General features: G+C 38.6%; 8 protein-coding genes across 8 annotated transcripts; 5 read left to right on the top strand and 3 right to left on the bottom strand.

The window, feature by feature from the left end:
* Positions 1 to 426: 426 nt before the first annotated feature.
* Positions 427 to 3,003, top strand: SSL2 (TFIIH/NER complex ATPase/helicase subunit SSL2; the record flags this gene model as incomplete). The annotated part of the gene is made up of 1 exon (XM_454537.1): positions 427 to 3,003. The coding sequence occupies one exon, from the start codon at positions 427 to 429 to the stop codon at positions 3,001 to 3,003; it is 2,577 nt and encodes an 858-aa protein (XP_454537.1).
* Positions 3,004 to 3,258: 255 nt separating this feature from the next.
* Positions 3,259 to 5,280, bottom strand: NDC80 (kinetochore-associated Ndc80 complex subunit NDC80; the record flags this gene model as incomplete). Its single annotated transcript, XM_454536.1, has 1 exon — positions 3,259 to 5,280. One exon carries the CDS (start codon positions 5,278 to 5,280, stop codon positions 3,259 to 3,261), a length of 2,022 nt encoding a protein of 673 aa, XP_454536.1.
* Positions 5,281 to 5,661: 381 nt separating this feature from the next.
* On the top strand, positions 5,662 to 6,588 carry PAN6 (pantoate--beta-alanine ligase PAN6; the record flags this gene model as incomplete). Its single annotated transcript, XM_454535.1, has 1 exon — positions 5,662 to 6,588. The coding sequence occupies one exon, from the start codon at positions 5,662 to 5,664 to the stop codon at positions 6,586 to 6,588; it is 927 nt and encodes a 308-aa protein (XP_454535.1).
* A 2,620-nt stretch (positions 6,589 to 9,208) lies between these two features.
* Positions 9,209 to 10,948, top strand: KLLA0_E12959g (uncharacterized protein; the record flags this gene model as incomplete). The annotated part of the gene is made up of 1 exon (XM_454534.1): positions 9,209 to 10,948. One exon carries the CDS (start codon positions 9,209 to 9,211, stop codon positions 10,946 to 10,948), a length of 1,740 nt encoding a protein of 579 aa, XP_454534.1.
* Positions 10,949 to 11,286: 338 nt separating this feature from the next.
* KLLA0_E12937g (uncharacterized protein) lies at positions 11,287 to 11,910 on the bottom strand (the record flags this gene model as incomplete). The annotated part of the gene is made up of 1 exon (XM_454533.1): positions 11,287 to 11,910. One exon carries the CDS (start codon positions 11,908 to 11,910, stop codon positions 11,287 to 11,289), a length of 624 nt encoding a protein of 207 aa, XP_454533.1.
* Positions 11,911 to 13,115: 1,205 nt separating this feature from the next.
* Positions 13,116 to 15,080, top strand: PTR2 (Ptr2p; the record flags this gene model as incomplete). Its single annotated transcript, XM_454532.1, has 1 exon — positions 13,116 to 15,080. One exon carries the CDS (start codon positions 13,116 to 13,118, stop codon positions 15,078 to 15,080), a length of 1,965 nt encoding a protein of 654 aa, XP_454532.1.
* Positions 15,081 to 15,683: 603 nt separating this feature from the next.
* Positions 15,684 to 16,838, top strand: RAI1 (decapping nuclease; the record flags this gene model as incomplete). The annotated part of the gene is made up of 1 exon (XM_454531.1): positions 15,684 to 16,838. The coding sequence occupies one exon, from the start codon at positions 15,684 to 15,686 to the stop codon at positions 16,836 to 16,838; it is 1,155 nt and encodes a 384-aa protein (XP_454531.1).
* Positions 16,839 to 16,873: 35 nt separating this feature from the next.
* On the bottom strand, positions 16,874 to 17,257 carry BRR6 (Brr6p; the record flags this gene model as incomplete). Its single annotated transcript, XM_454530.1, has 1 exon — positions 16,874 to 17,257. One exon carries the CDS (start codon positions 17,255 to 17,257, stop codon positions 16,874 to 16,876), a length of 384 nt encoding a protein of 127 aa, XP_454530.1.
* Between the last annotated feature and the right edge of the window lie 507 nt (positions 17,258 to 17,764).

The raw sequence follows: 17,764 nt of genomic DNA, 5'->3' as shown, positions 1-17,764 counted from the left end.
TTTGGATAACGCTATTAATCTCGAATTTTTTTTCAATACGTTTCTTTTGCCGTACTATGTGACGATGTCCTGAGGTGTGGTGTATGGGTTGTTTCAGTCTTACAACTACTAAAACTGTAAAAACAACTAGCAAAACCGGCCTTTTCGTCTATTCGGCAACCTCGTTGTTGTATTGTTAATCGTGGAACTACCTAGTGGTTGCAATGGTTATTAGTTGGTCATCCAACTCTAACTTATATTGGGTTTTTGGCTCATTCTGGTTATATTGTTTGTCCGGGTAATCATTTTTGCCTCAACATTATTAATCTGAAAGATGATTTTAAGAGAACTTTAACTTTAATTAGATGTTTAAGAATCAAAGTCCAAGGACGGACAAGGGAATTAAGGTCTATCCCCGGAGTCTATCTGTACACTAATTGTGTCATTATGGAAGATGAGGTAGTGAAGCGTTCATATCACACAAGAAGTAGAGGTGGAAAGGAGAAATTAGTGCAGGACACGGTTTTTTCAGATGACTCTTTGGTTACAGACGATGAAGAATACGGGGATATTGCCCCAGATATCGACGATGATGTCTTAGATGAAGAAGAGGAAGCTGAGTTAAAGGAATCTCTAATGCAGGCGAACGCTCCTGCTCCTCAAGTGAATCCTCTTTTGAGTCGGAAATCGAAGAAAAGTTCTTCTTCTTCTAGATCTGCTGCTGCTGCAACTGCTGGTAGTGGAATGAACCATAATCTAGCAGCAAAGGATGATATCCTTCATGCACATTTGGACGATATTCCCCCTGATTTTGAGCCTGACGTTGTTTCAGGAATGTTCAAGACTAACGATTTCAGCTACTTAAAATTGAAGCCGGATCATGCCTCGCGGCCTTTATGGATATCGCCTAACGATGGACGTGTGATCTTAGAATCATTCTCTCCATTGGCAGAACAAGCACAGGATTTTCTTGTGACGATCGCAGAACCCGTTTCTAGACCATCTCATATTCATGAGTACAGAATTACGGCTTACTCTTTGTATGCTGCGGTTTCGGTTGGTTTGGAAACTGAAGATATCATAGCAGTATTGGACAGATTGTCCAAGGTTCCTGTTGCACCTTCGATTATCAACTTCATTAAGAGTGCAACTGTATCATACGGTAAGGTGAAATTGGTCATTAAGCATAATAGATATTTCGTGGAAACTTCTCAAGCTGATATCTTGCAAATGTTGTTAAACGATCAAATCATTGGTAATCTAAGAATCGATACCGATGCTGCAGTGGATGCTGCGGTTAAGAAAACCATGGCGAATAAGATGGTAGATGCAGAGGGAGTGGATCCTAACGATGTGGAAGCTGTCTTTTCAGCTGTCGTGGGGGCCAATAAGGAACTTGAAGAAGAAGACGATGATATAGATGCGGTTCATGCTTTCGAAATTGACAATGCATCTGTCGAAATTGTGAAGAAAAGATGTCAAGAACTTGACTATCCGGTGTTGGAAGAATATGATTTCAGGAACGATCGAAGAAATCCAGATTTAGATATCGATTTGAAACCATCAACTCAAATCAGACCATATCAGGAAAAATCCTTGAGCAAAATGTTCGGTAACGGTCGTGCAAGAAGTGGTATTATTGTGTTACCATGCGGTGCTGGTAAGACTTTGGTCGGTATCACAGCGGCATGTACTATCAAAAAGTCTGTGATCGTGCTTTGTACTTCGTCAGTGTCAGTCATGCAATGGAGACAACAATTCCTTCAGTGGTGTACGCTCCAGCCTGAAAATGTTGCCGTCTTCACATCAGATAACAAAGAAATGTTCCAAACTGAATCTGGTCTGGTGGTCTCGACTTATTCCATGGTTGCTAACACTAGAAATAGATCGTACGATTCTCAAAAGGTTATGGATTTCTTAACGGGTAGAGAATGGGGTTTCATTATTTTGGATGAAGTACATGTCGTACCTGCAGCCATGTTTAGACGTGTTGTGTCCACTATTGCCGCACATGCAAAATTAGGTTTAACTGCAACTTTGGTGCGTGAAGATGACAAGATTAGTGATTTGAATTTCTTGATTGGTCCAAAACTTTACGAAGCTAATTGGATGGAACTTTCACAGAAAGGTCACATTGCTAATGTGCAGTGTGCGGAAGTTTGGTGTCCAATGACTGCAGAGTTTTACCAAGAATATCTAAGAGAGAATGCGAGAAAAAGAATGCTACTATATATTATGAATCCAACCAAGTTCCAGGCGTGTCAATTTTTGATTCAATATCATGAAAAGAGAGGTGATAAAATTATCGTCTTTTCAGATAACGTCTACGCTCTTCAAGAATATGCTTTGAAGCTAGGTAAGCCTTTCATTTACGGTTCCACGCCACAACAAGAGCGTATGAATATTTTGCAGAATTTTCAATATAATGACCAAATCAATACCATTTTCTTATCAAAGGTTGGAGATACTTCGATTGATTTGCCAGAGGCGACTTGTTTGATCCAAATTTCGTCTCATTACGGGTCTAGACGTCAAGAAGCACAAAGATTGGGTAGAATTTTAAGAGCTAAGAGACGTAACGATGAAGGGTTCAACGCCTTCTTCTATTCTCTAGTTTCTAAAGATACTCAAGAAATGTACTACTCCACAAAGAGACAGGCATTTTTAGTTGATCAAGGTTATGCTTTCAAGGTTATCACCCATCTACATGGTATGGAAAACTTGCCTAATCTAGCATATTCTTCTGCTAGAGAACGTAGAGAACTTTTGCAAGAAGTTCTTCTCAAAAACGAAGAAGCTGCAGGCATTGAAGCAGGTGAGGATAACGATAGCTACATTTGGAAGAATGGTGGGAACAAGAGACCAAGGAACAAATCTAAGGCTGTTAAGAGCGAAGGATCTTTGGCTGGTTTGGCTGGTGGTGAGGATATGGCATACCTAGAATACAGTTCCAATAAGAATAAAGACTTAAGAGATCATCATCCATTGATCCGTAAAATGTACTATAGAAGTGCAAATAAATGAACAATATTGGGTTTTATAATTTATCATCCGTATTAAACTGGCATACTTTAAACAGCAAATGAATCATCTTTCCAAAAATCGCATCACGAATCAGTTTTATAAAATCCTAATACTTAAATATACCACATATAATCACTATAAAAAGATGTTTTCGTCCGCTGTCTAAAATAAACAAAGAAATGATTGCTTTTGCACAGTGAATTTCAACAGTATTGATATTGTAATTTATTTCAAATGATTTCCTCCGAGCTTTTATTACACTTCAGTTTGCAGACGCTGGAGTTCTTTTTGTGTTGCATTTTGTAATTCTTCAATTGAACTTTGGGTATTAATCTTGAAATTTGAGACATATTCGATAAGTTGTATCACTTTGTTATGAAGTTCTAATCTTTCTCTATTCTGTAGAAGTTTCAGTTCTTCCAATTTCAATCTCGTTTCCTCAGCCTCTCTCTCTATGCTGGATATCTTTTGTTGGGATTCGACGCGTGCATTTTGAATCTTTCTCTCTAACTTTTCAATTTTGATATTCTGAGAAAGTAACTGACTCTGGGATTCTTGTCTGTATTCTTCGTATTCGGATTTTATGGATGATAACTGTTGCTCTAGTTGGTCCAGATCTTCGTTTTTTGTCGTAATTTCATTCCTCAAGTCCTCCAGTTTAATCTGTAATTTCGAGTTTTCCGTTTGTATGTTTGTTATTCGCATTTTTATGTCTTCAGCTATCTTATTCAAATTCTTTTTGATTGGATCGGTGAAAGATTTCTTATCTCCTATGAGCTCTTCGACAGTAAGTCCTATCATTTCTTCGCTCATAAGATCTGATGGTAACACAAGTTCAATTGATGATTCATCAATATGATCGCCGAGATTTTTCCTTGCAATTACTAGCCCTTCCGTAGCGGATTTATACTGCTTTAACGTGTCTTGTAGATTTTTGTAAACAGATTCAGTTTCCAACCTTTGTTGTCTCACTAACCCTGTGAATTGGTCCAATCTAGATGAAACAGTGTCTAAACTCTTGGATATGCTATCACTTTCCTTATTCTTGTGTTCAATCTCTTCTCCACTTATATTCTTTCTTTTCAAAACAGAAGTCAGTTCGTCTATCTGTAAACTAACTTGCCGTATATCTCTTTTCTTCTTATCGATTTCGTCTTCAATTTCCTTCAATTTATCCGGCCATTCCTTACTTTTCGCCTGGGTAATCTGAACGCCATGACTTAGTCTTTTATACTCCTGTTCCAATCCTGTGTTTTTCTCTTTAATATTTTTCAGCTCATAGTTCTTGGCAACTATGGACTCGCATTCAACAGATAAATGTTCGGTGGTAGATGTCAGCTGGGCTATATCCGTTTCGATGATATGGACGAACCTCTGGAAACTCAATTCAAGATCATGCAGGTAAGGCTCGTAGTCATCTTCTAATCTAAGAAAACTTTTATATGACTCGGTAATATAGTCAATGAAAAGTCTCTCTACCATTAATTCATATTTTTCCTGTTTCTTCTCTTGCTCTTCGGCAGTTTTCAAAGGCTGGTTTAGCACAGTAATATCTTGCGTCACTTGATTGTTAATTGATACATCCAAATGCTCTAGACATTCATCCAACTTTTTATTGATTATTACCAACCAATGAAGCATTCCAACGAATTTTGGCCAATTGGACCCACCCACAGCTGATATCTGAGATTTATTTATCGTGGCCAAGTATGGATAATGAATAGTTCTCAAAATCGAATAAACTTCATGCTCTAACGATTTCGTAAACACGTAACCCGGATCCAGCCTAAGGTACAACCATTTGAACATATAAATAAAATCTTTCTGCGTTGGCTGTTTCAATGACTTCAAAGAGATTGGATGGTTAGTCTCGACATCAAATTTCTGATCCGTTAGATAACTGAAAATCTCTTGCTGCAACAGATTCTGGAAGTTCTTGTCCCTAAGTGGCCTCGGATCTCTTGCAGTATTATGATATGTACTATTTTGAGTGGAATTCATCTGCTGCTGTTGTTGTGGACCTATGGAACTACGTGGAAGTGAGTTTCTCAAACTCTGTCTCATAGACCGACGCATGCTGCCACTGGAAGCATTTTGGCCCATATTTTTGGCTATACTCCTATTAATCATATTGGTTAACGTATTATTCCCATTCATTTTAGCATTCAATCCATTATTACTCTTTCCATTAGGAATCTGTGATGTATATCTATACGGATCGACGCTATTCAACACATCCTCAGGACCAGTGGTTCTGATATCTCGCAATTCATCCATTCTGCCTTCCTTATTCGATAGAGAATAGAGAACCACGATATCCCAGAGTGTCGATACTAGCACTTAATAACTTTTCACTTCCAAAATGCGATATTAGGCTCTGGATTCCAGTATGTAAACCTTTCAGATCAGCGATGTTCATTGTTTTGGATTTTATCTGCTTGTTTGTTTTCATTTTTGTGTGAATTTCGAGATTATGCTTAAGGTCACGTGATTTTGCTTCAGCACTTAAACTCGAAAATCGTTTAAGAACAGTTTATTTGGCATTAAGACTCATCGGAAGAAATAGTCAAGTCAATTGCTATTATTGTAGTTTCAATTACTTTGCCGGGGTTTCACTGTTAGCACCCAATTGTAATTGAGCTTCAAATCAGTGAAATAATGCAGGTTTTGCGTACAGTTGCAGAGGTGAGGGCTTGGAGAAAGCAAGAGAATGTCAGAAATGAAGATGTCGGATTTGTTCCTACGATGGGTTGTCTTCATGAAGGACACGCTTCATTGATCCAGCAATCCATAAAAGATAACAAGTTCACCGTTGTTTCCATATTTGTTAATCCTTCGCAGTTTGCACCCACAGAGGATTTGGACAAGTATCCTAGAACATTAGATGCTGACAAGAAATTACTCGAGGAACTTGGTGTTGATGCCGTCTTCGTTCCGCAACCTAAAGATCTTTACCCTAGAGGTATACCTTTGGACGTTTCGAAGCAAGTGGGGCCCTTTATCAGTGTATTGGGGTTGAGTGAAAAACTAGAAGGGAAGACAAGACCAAATTTCTTCAGAGGTGTTGCAACTGTGGTTGGGAAACTATTCAATATAGTTCAACCCACCAAGGCATATTTCGGTCAGAAAGATTTCCAACAATTTGTTGTTTTACAAAACATGGTCAAAGAATTATTCTTTGATCTTGAACTTGTGATGATGCCGATCACAAGATCTGCAACCAGTGGATTAGCGTTAAGCAGTAGGAACAAATATCTCTGCGAAGAATCTCTAGAGATAGCGGCGAACATTTACAAAGGCTTAAAAGACGGGGCACAACTGATTATTAAAAATCAGGCGACGGAAGGTGTTACTAGAGATGATGTACTTGATGCTATTCAGAGTAGATGGATCCCATATTACCAGACTGGTGATTTCAAATTGGATTACATATCAATCGCCGATGTGGAAACTTTAGACGAAGTTGAAACGCTTTCCAATAAATCACAAGATATCGTCATCAGCTGCGCAGTTTATGTGAGAGATAGATTGGACTTGAAAACTACAGTGAGGTTAATAGACAATGTACTAGTCCCTGGTTGCTAGAGGCTATATATGCATATGCTACAGATTTCTTCAGTAGATCTTTATTTTCTTTTGGATTTGCCGAGCTATGTAATTACCCAATGAAGTAACTACAAGGACCAAGATCAATTAATACACTTCTTTTGGTTATTATGGGGTAGATCTATGCATGTTTTAAAGCCTTCGGTACCATTTCTGTATATAAGAGAGCCTTATTTTTGGAGGACCCCATTGTTTTCCGTTGTATATAGAGATTTCAAGGGAATAACCTAAAAGACCAAAAACCGTTAAAGTTTACAACAAGACATAACAAAAATGCAACCAGCTCAACAAGCTTCTCAAAACGAATCCGCTGAAGACAAGGAAAACTGGATTATCCCAGGTTTCGTTGGGTCCCACAATGTGTGGTAGCATGACTATCAACATCTGCCCACTTCTCATTTTTTTTTCTAAATAGCTCCATAATATAAAGTTAATAGGAATGGTTTGTATATTATAATGAATGTTCTTTCAGTGATTAACAATTGTTAATGTCCATCCTAAGTTTTTCCTTAGTGTAATAATGTCGATGCCTTAATCTAGCGCCGACTGACGCCCATCTGTATTTTTATTGGTGTTGTCATTCATGGTAGTGTGTGTTTTTTTTTTTCTGTATACTTTAGAGGAGAACTTCAGTACCTCATTAAGGGCAGCCGCTTTATTATGAGGTATAGCGCATCCTCAACTCTGTTCACTTGCATGTTTTAAAGTTATTTCTACTATCTCTTACTTTACCTAAACGGTACAATTAACGACGCATTGTACAGTTGGTACCTTCGTAATTACTTAAATAGGTAATTACATAGGTGAAAAATATTAAAAAAGGTAAAAATGGGAACAAAACTGCAGGAGCGGGTGAGTAAGCCTACATTAACCTCTCCATGAAATAATTTGTTATAAATAGAGCGGTTCTGAATCTTATTTGGTTCAATTGTGATACATATTCAGTAAAAAAGATTAGAACGAATCACAAACTACAACAACACAACACAAGAAACAACTGTAACAAAAATGCAACCAACTCAACAAGCTTCCCAAAATGAATCCGCTGAAAACAAGGAAAACTGGATTATCCCAGGTTTTGTCTGGGTCCCACAATGTGTCGTTGCTTGAACCGACCGGTAATTAAGTCCTTTTTGATTTTTGATCTTACGAATTTTGAACTTTTGATCAACACAAGCTAGCCGTCTGCTATTCTGACCCAATTAACAATAATATCCACTACATTAATAATTCTTTTATCGAGAGTTAATGACACAGGTCGATCTGCCCTGGTTTATGTTTCCAATTTTTATTCCCAACGACAGAATAATATAAATTAATTCTTCGCTGACGCGCGACAGATTTAAAAAATTATTAATACCCTGGAAGAAAAAGCGATAAAAAAACACGTCAATTAACTTTTCTAGTTCTTTTTACTTTGCCATTGCCACTCTCCTACTTCCTTACTCCTCTGAAGGCCCCAACCACATTTTTTTGAAGCTAGCCAACACTGTTGTTACATACATTTATACAATCACTGAAATAACTTAATGCAAATATCATTCCTATTAACACCCAAACACCCACATCTCATTTCATATTTGTTGCTCGAATGGAAACTTATGCAAATGAAAACCGGAAAAAGAAAGAGACCGTTCCCTTAAGGCGGTCTGGTCCGGTCAATCAACTTATCAAAATATTTGCACAAGCATCAAAACAACTCTGTTAGTGAAAGAGTGATCTCCGTCAGGAAACAAGAACCGCAAAGGGAAAAAAAAAAGAAAATAATAATAAAAGTAACATTTATCCGTTAAGCGACTGTGCAGTAACTATCATCACTCAATGCTAAGCGAGTTACCACTTTTCAAGGCCCTCTCCGTTCCGACTTTTACCTATAGCTCGCTTAACAGTTGCGCAAAGTGCCAAAGATAATGCCCTTCCATTAAACCAAGCAACGAAAGCTTTTCCCAGCGAAAATTTTTCTTTTTTCCGTTTCGACCAATTCCTCGCCTAGAAGATGAAGAAGAAGCTGTATCATGATAACGATAAGGGTACTTGCGCGAGTCAGATAAGAGAGGAGAGAAAGAGTGAGTAAGAACGACGAACAAGAGGAGTGTCGTTAGCTCAATGCAGTCGTGCTAGTAGTGGTAGCAGCAGCAGCAGCAGTGTAAATTGTTGATATTGGATTAGGCTCGCTAAGAGTGGACCTAAAGGAAGGAAAAGAAAACGACCTTTACTGATGCATGGCAACCGAAATGAGTCGTGAAGAAGCGGAGGTTTATCCAACCCAAAGCATAAAGAACAATTTGTAGTATCAGATATTAAGGTATTATTTATTCAAGCTTGGACCAATCTTATCATGCGTAAGCGATGCAAGAGTGAAACGGATAAGGATAGATAAGTTTTGTAAGATCTCCTCCCTTGTAAGTTTTAATGATCATTGCAAGTAATGAGTTAGTTCTGTATCATAGAAATTATATTTAAGGGTTGGATAGATCTGTAACAAAGTCTGTTCTTGTCTCTCGAGGTACCTGTAAATGGATGTTTTCATCTCTCGAGTGCATAGAAAACATTAGCTCTAAAAAAACAGCAAGACACTTCATAGTTACATACCATAGGAATGGGTGACGATCAAGAGTCTATGAGTAAAAGCAGTGGTGCCGTTGAGCACTTGATCAATAGAAATAATTCCAACGATGAAATAGGGTTTGGTTCAGTTTCTGAGCTAAGAGTAGTAACCAGTGCTCATGGTGCTCCTATCAGGTATATCGATGCACTAAGTGCTACGTCCGATACACAAGTGTTAGCTGAAATCGGTTATAAGGAAGAATTGAAAAGAGAATATTCTACAGTACAAATTTTTGGTGTTGCGTTTTCGATTATGGGTCTACTGCCTTCTATTGCGTCTACCATGGACGGTGGGTTAGCTGCAGGTGCAGTTGGTTTGAATTGGGGTTGGTTTGTTGCCGGTGGATTGATTCTCAGTGTTGGTATCGCACTTGGTGAACTTTCCAGTTCTATTCCAACTGCTGGGGCAGTGTACGTAGCATGTTATCAATGGGCTCCAGAAAAATGGAGGAAGTGTATTAGTTACAGTGTTGGTTTCTTAGACACTTTATCGCTATGTGCATCAGTTTGTTCCATTGTCTACGGGTTAGCACAACAGATCTTGTCAGCAGTTGTGGTGGGAAATCCAGATTTCGAAGTCACCGACCCGATCACGTATGGTGTTTTCTGTGCCTGTATAGTAGCCATTACTGTGCTAACTTCGATGAATTCTAAGATCACTGCTAGGTTACAAACGTTTTCCATCATCGCAAACGTGTTTTTAATCATATTATTCTTTATCGTTCTACCAATTGGTGTCTCAAGATCAGATAAAGTATCGTTCAACAAAGCATCGTACATCTTCGGGGATGTTCAAAACTTAACTGATTGGAACACAGGCTGGTCCTGGTGTATCAACGGGTTAACACCGGCCATTTGGACCATTGGTGCATACGATTCATGTTTACACATGGCTGAGGAAGCTAAAGACGCAAGAAGAGCTGTGCCAATCGGGATTGTCGCATCTATCTCTTCATGTTGGATTCTTGGGTGGTTAATCTGTATTGTGATTTTAGCCTGTATGAACCCTGATGTGAACGCAATTGTAAACTCCCCATATGGTCAAGGTATTACCCAAGTTTTCCAAGATGCGTTGGGTAAGAGATGGACTCTAACGTTCTTGTCTCTTATCATCATTTGTCAATTCTTAATGGGTGCCTCCACTGTGTTGGCAAACTCAAGACAATTCTGGGCCTTTGCCAGAGATGACGGCATCCCATTCTCTAAATTCTTCAAGAAAGTGGACGAAAGATCCCACGTTCCAATGCGTTCCATCTGGGGTTCATCCTTCTTCTCCATTGCATTGGGTGCTCTATGTTTAGCCGGAGATACAGCAGCAGATGCACTATTCTCTCTATCTATTGCCGGTATGTATATGGCATTGGTATTCCCTATCGCATTGAGACTCACTTACGGTAGGAAAGATTTCAGACCAGGTCCATTCTACTTGGGTCACTTCTGGTCCACGGCAAACGGTTGGTTAGCCGTGTTTTTCCAACTTTTCGCAGTCCTAATGGTCATGTTCCCTTACGACAAATCCGGTATCACTAAAGAGACCATGAATTACACAGTCGTTATTGGACCTGGATTCTGGGTTCTATCTCTAATATATTATTTCGTTTGGCAAAGAAAATTCTACGAGGGTCCTAAATCTAATTTGACAGACGAAGAATTCGTCGAAGCTGTCGGCGAAGACGCTATCGATGCTATGCTATCAAATTATTCACAAGCACACCAAGACAAATTGTCTTAAAATCCAGAAATGACTGCGAAGCTGGATATGACTCCGTATTTTAAAGCCATAAATTATATCGTTTACACAGGTTAATTAACAATATTATATCGATAATTGCAAATAATAACAACAATTAAGCTCAAAGGGACTGGCTTATCTCACTGTTATTTAAGATCTTGTCAAAATATACGTCTTACGATATATCTATATTGCCCTTAATCTCCGTATCTGGTATGTTAATGGTACCAAGTTAATGCTACTGCAGACTCAACCTGATAGACAGAGTCAGTCAGAGAAAGATAAAGTCAAACGGCACAGCTTTGGGTAGCTTACTAAATGGCCTTATCATCTTGAGTTTATTTATGTGACAGCACTAGTAATCGGAGAAAGAAAAGGAAACGTTTATGCATAGGACATACCTGTCCGGAAGAGCCGAGATCGTTATTGAAAATCAAGAGAAATGTTGCTTGAGAATCACGCGTACATATCGAACTGTTAGCAAAAGCTAACTCTTCACTCGAGGCTCGTTCACGGATTCTTTTCCTAATTAGGAAACCGATTTGCCACAAAAACCCCAACATTAAGCTTGTATTATTTTTAACTTCAGAAATTTTTTTTAGATATGTCAATTCGCATTTTTGTGTCACTTTATGCCTGCACATTTTCTCAGACGTTAAGTCACGCAGATGATTTTCTATCGTCTCTAAAGGTGCCTTCGAGATACACACAAAAATCAAAAGATGCCACATAGATATCCAAGATAGAGATAATCCCATTACAAATTTTAACGGAATGAAGAGGATCAGACGGCCGATTAGTATTGTATTTCTACTATGTTTTCGTAACAAAAAAAAGGAACTTCCCCAGAGCCGTGCCATCAAGTGGCCCTGTTGGACCCGAATAGCCGGTTCCTTTTCTATAGGCAAATCAAGCAAAAAAAAAAAAGAAGTGAGCCAGCTCTCCTCCACTCTGGTTCTCATATCGGCTTATAAAAATGGGAATGTGCCGAATGTGCCAAAGGAAAACTGTGGGATTGTGTCAAAAAAAATTGGGCTTCTTTCATCACCAAAAGGGTGTCGAGCTGTCAAGCAAAAATGGTGTCAAAGCAAGATTGAACGGAAAGAAGAAAAATTTTTCATCGCAAATCTTGATCAGCAATCAATGGTAATCGATTTTACAGACCTCCTGTATAATGTTTTCATTTCTTTATCTCTATCGTAGTACTCTGGAGAGTAGACTGATAAGGGCTCTACCCATTCCAATGTCCGTCTCGCTATTTATGTCAATATTCGAATAATATAATGAACTGTGATGAAATGTAGTAAGAAGCCAAAATTAATCATTTTGAAACGGCAGTAACCAGTAGTAGTAGTAGTAGTAGTAGTAGTAGTAGCAGCAGCTAGCATCCTATCAAATTGGGAAGGAAGAAAAGAAAGTCAAATTGTGTCACAGAATGTGCCATTCGAATTTTTGTGTACTCTGGGGGTTTCTATTCGCTCAAGGTGAAAAAGGAGTAACGTGAATGTGTCTTGCCCACTTTCGCCATACCGACCGGTAATGTCATTCTTAGTTGGTTCCCGAGTGTGGGGTTTCTAATCTCATGTCTTTCCGAGGACCGTTTATCCTATCATCACGCGCCAAAAAAATAAAACGGTGTTGGAGCAAGTGCTGTGTTCATCAACTGATAGAGAATCTTTAAAATACTATGGAGCGTCATTTGCCTACAGCCAGACTCTCTCTTTCGGTCCTATCTATCTGCCTTTAGCAAAAGAAAAAGAAAATATAATAAAGAAAGTTCCCTCGCTATTATGTTCTCGTACGGGCGAATATGTTAATTTAATCCATTCATTATCTATCCCCCTCTCTATCTATCAAAACATTCGCACCACACATACACAGTATATTATTGTTTTTGGTTGTATTTTGTCTTTGACACCATTATCATTGTCGAAGACCTGATTCCACATTACGTTCCTGACTTGCATTCCTTTCTTTCGCTCTTGAAGTAGATATATAAAGACGTGTTACTGGTCTATTTGTTTTGACATATTCTCCTTCCGAGTATGCCTACAGATTTGTGTCAAAAATCTGTCTTCTCGGTTACAGCCTTTCTTTTTGTCCAACCAATAAAGGTCCATCTCTCAACTTATAAGACACACACACCGTACCTTTTGTTCAAGCAAATATGTCCGCCGCAGAAAAGGATTTCTTGACAGACGACAAAATTAGTGATGATATCATCAACAACAACAACAACAACAACAACAACAACAACAACAACAGTCAGGCATTGAACGTTGACAGCACAGTTAGTAGTGATGATGAATTTACTGGTGAGAAGAAAGATGAAAAATTCAAAAACAACACAGACATCAAGGTATATATTTCAAAGGACCATCATGCTAGTTCTGATAAAATCGATTTTATTGGTGCTGTAGACGAAGATGACAACCAAAACGAAAATGGAAGAGAACCTACCGAAGAAGAGTTGAGTACTTTGAGACATGTGTCGGAAAGGATTCCATTCACTTGTTGGTTGATTGCCATCGTTGAATTGGCTGAAAGATTCTCATACTATGGTCTTTCTGCACCATTCCAAAACTATATGCAAAACGGTCCTAACGACACACCAAAGGGTGTCTTGCAGTTGAAATCACAAGGTGCCACTGCTTTGTCGTATTTCTTCCAGTTTTGGTGTTACGTTACTCCATTGTTAGGTGGTTATTTGGCTGATACTTTCTGGGGTAAATATAATACTATCTGTGTTGGTGCCAGTTTCTATGTTGTTGGTATCCTGATCTTGTTTATGACTGCAATCCCAAGTATCAACGATAAAAACTCCTCGTTGGGTGGATTTATCGTTTCTTTGATTATAATCGGTATTGGTACTGGTTTTATCAAAGCTAATTTGTCCGTCTTGATCGCAGATCAAATCCCAAAGACAAGGCCTAGAATTAAGGTTTTGAAGAACGGTGAAAAAGTCATCGAAGATCCCAATGTTACAATGCAAAATGTGTTTATGTTCTTCTACTTGATGATTAATATTGGTTCTTTATCTGTCATGGCAACCACCCATTTAGAAGCTAGTTACGGTTTCTGGGCTGCTTATTTGTTAACTTTCTGTTTCTTCTGGGTCGGTATCGTGGTGCTTGTGTTTGGTAGAAAGAAGTACGTGAGGAGGCCCATTGGTGACCATGTCATTGCAAGATGTTTCAAAATCTGCTGGATTGGTTTATGCAACGGTTTCAATTTGAATAGAGCCGTTCCATCTTTGAACCCAGAAAAGGAGTACCCATGGAATGATTTATTCATCGATGAAATTAGAAGAGCTTTCAAGGCTTGTAAAGTTTTCGCATTTTACCCAATTTACTGGGTTGTTTACGGTCAAATGCTTAACAATTTCGTTACCCAAGCTGGTACTATGGAATTGCACGGTTTGCCAAATGATTTCTTACAAGCTATCAACTCTATTGCTTTAATTGTATTCATCCCAATCATGGAACAATTCATTTACCCATTTATCAGACGTTTCACTCCTTTCAGACCAGTTACCAAGATCTTCATTGGTTTCTGTTTCGGTTCTAGTGCCATGGTTTACGCTGCTGTCTTGCAACACTTTATTTACAAAGCAGGTCCATGTTACGACTTCCCAATGTCCTGTGCACCAGAATACGCAAACACTCCAAACAGAGTCCATATCGGCTGGCAAGTTCCTGCTTATGTCTTAATTTCTCTTTCTGAAATTTTCGCGTCCATTACTGGTTTGGAATACGCTTACTCTAAAGCCCCAGCCACAATGAAAGCCTTCATCATGTCCATCTTTTTGGTCACGAACGCTGTCGGTTCTGCTCTCGGTATCGCCTTGTCCCCAACAGCCGAAAATCCAAAGTACGTCTGGACATTCTCTGGTTTGGCTGTTGCTTGTTTCATTGCTGGTTGTTTGTTCTGGCTATGTTTCCACCACTACAACAAGGATGAAGAAGCCTTGAATGCATTGGATTACAAGACAGAAGAACAAGAACAAATGTTGTCAGGTGTTGGTGTCACCGGAGAAGGTGCTGCTTTATACAGTGTCTCCTCAGTTCGCAGTAGAGTTCAACAGCAACAGAAACAGCAAAATCTAGAGCATCAATTATCTCGCTCAGCTTAATGTTCTTTTATAACTCCTCTTTGGCCTTTGTTAATAAGAGAGAACACTCTCATCGCTGGCAAGGCAGAAGTACAGTCTGACAAATGCATAAAAAACTAATGTCTTGACATAAAGAATAAATCCATGTTTGATCCATTATCAATCATATCACGAACTATTTCGAGATCTTATTATTTTCTTTTTGTCCCTGGTTATATTATATTATTATTATTACTATTGTATTATCATTATCAACCGGTCATTGCACTGTATCTAGTCTATTATCAACGATAAATAGAGAACCTTCATGTAATCAAACACGTAATGAATAGCAATTGAATTGTTAAAAGCTCTATAATATCTCTATCCAGGATAGTTTCCTGCAGTGATACCTCCTAGGGAAATAATTTGTTTTGTATTTTAACGTACTCTCTCTTTGTCTTTTTATCTTGCAGACAGCATACAATAAGGCCTTTACAATTGGAAATTTTTCATGCATTTAAAGCTTTAAAAGAATCTCATCACCAAGACACATGTAAGAAAACATTTGACGAGGAGGTGTTCTATAGTGGTGACTAGTTCAGAACGTGAAAACCTGGTAGCTTTGAATAGACTTCTTGCATAATGGTACTATCTTCCAGTCTTTTCGTTCAAAAAAGAAGTACAACTACTGCTTTGAAGCAACCAAAAGAATTAGGTCATTATTCGAGAACACAGGACAATGGATTTTTAGTCAACGATGATTCGAGGCTAGCATACTATTACTTGCCAGATACGGATCTAGACAAGAAGCTTGATCTTTTAAGTGGAATCAAGAAGTTCAAAGAGTGTAATACGGAAGAATTCGACTCTACAACATTGCATGGATTACTTTCGACTTTGGAAGAGTATGAGAGACGTAAGAGTAAGAAGACGAAGGTGGATATCATTACGTTCAGAGGTATCATACGGAAGCTCATCTCCAGTGCTTTTGATTCATCACAGTTCAATCCGGTAAATTTCCGTATTGTTTCGTTTGATGGACAACTATTCATTAAGGAAGTCAAGACAGACGCTTCGGAAACCTCCATTAACAAGAATAGGGAGTCGTTACAGGCAAGGGCATATTACAGTGGTTACAAATTTGAAGCACTTGCAACCTTATCGCTGCCACTACCGTTGGTACCCAGAACTACATTGGAAAAGAGACCTAAAAAGATTATTAACAATGGGGACCAATTCATCTCAATGGTTAGAACAGGAATAGGTAAATGTAAGATATTGATCGGTGCAGAAGTGGACTGTATTTTTGATTTTAAAGAGGATTCAGATGACAACCTGAAGCATTACGCAGAGTTGAAATGTACCACAATGGTCAATACCGTTTCCGATGCGCATAAATTCGAACGTAAGTTGTTTAAAACCTGGTTACAGTGTTTCCTAGTAGGAATAAACAGAATTATATATGGGTTTAGAGATGACAATTTCATGCTCAAAACTGTAGAGGAGTTCACTACATCTGAGGTACCGCTAATATTGAAGAACAACAACCCACAGATGCAAACTGTGTGTGTAGATGCCATAAAATGGTATGGTGCCTTCACAGAGTGGTTATTGACAAGTATTCCAAGACCAGAAGACGATATTGACACAATTAAAGCCTATAAACTCATCTTTGAGAACAATCACCTAAAACTCACGGAAATTGAGTCTGACGACGAAGAATACAAGCAGCTGGTGGAAGGAGAAGAGATACTATCAAATTCGTTCAAACAATGGAGAAAAGATCTTCGCAAGTAACTTCTTTATACGTGATATATATGTACACAGAGAAACTACTGAAGTAGTTTACTAGAAATTGATATAAGCAATACAAATAGCATCAGTACTATTATTGTCTTGAAGGCAAGTGCCTGTATAAACGAATTTAACGTGTGTGCAAGTGTCTTGGCATATAAATTGGCCATCTGATGAACGCTGGGGTGCGAGTCCAGCTGCGCACAATGCCACCATTCATCACATTTCCCAGCTAAAGCCGGCCGTATTCCCTCACTACATCTATTCTCAACATAAGATCGTTTGCACTGAGAGATTTTCTTCATATCCACCCATTGCTGTTCCAATAACTGCCATTGCACATCTTTATGCACAGTCCAACAGAAATATCCCACTATTACCACAAGTAAACCCTGGAATACCAATTTATTCACTGAGTGCATGAGAAGAGGCTATGACAAGCTCTTAACCCAAGGTCTTAGCACAGGTCTTGGTTCATTTGGTGCTCTATTCAATACACCCGGCCAAGCAATGTGCGTCCCAAGATATTAATCAGTGATTCGAAAGGTTGCTCTTCGGCAATTACTTAAGAAAAAAAAAACCACGTGACTTGTGCTTTCAAATCGGCGAAATCGAATCCTTAAGACCAAATTCACACTGAAAGAAACAAAATGGGACACAGAAACATATGAGAAACAAGATAGAATAGTATAGTTACCCTCTGCCGAAAATTCTCAACTTCCGAATAGCTTAAAACAAGAAAAGCCGTAATTTCAATATCAATTTGGCGAGTTTACTAGAAGTTCAAGAAGGATAAACACGGTCGGATTGGCGTCTTGCTCTGTTGAATATAGACACTTTCGCTGTCTAATCTTTGGGAGAATTAATCAAGGAGGAAATTGAGCCGATAATTGAGTGCTATAGATCATAGTTTTGGTTGATTAATTTAT

Source organism: Kluyveromyces lactis, assembly GCF_000002515.2.
Source record: "Kluyveromyces lactis strain NRRL Y-1140 chromosome E complete sequence".
Taxonomy (NCBI): domain Eukaryota; kingdom Fungi; phylum Ascomycota; class Saccharomycetes; order Saccharomycetales; family Saccharomycetaceae; genus Kluyveromyces; species Kluyveromyces lactis.
The sequence above is the reverse complement of the archived record's forward strand: the minus strand, read 5'-3'. Positions and strand labels throughout refer to the sequence as shown.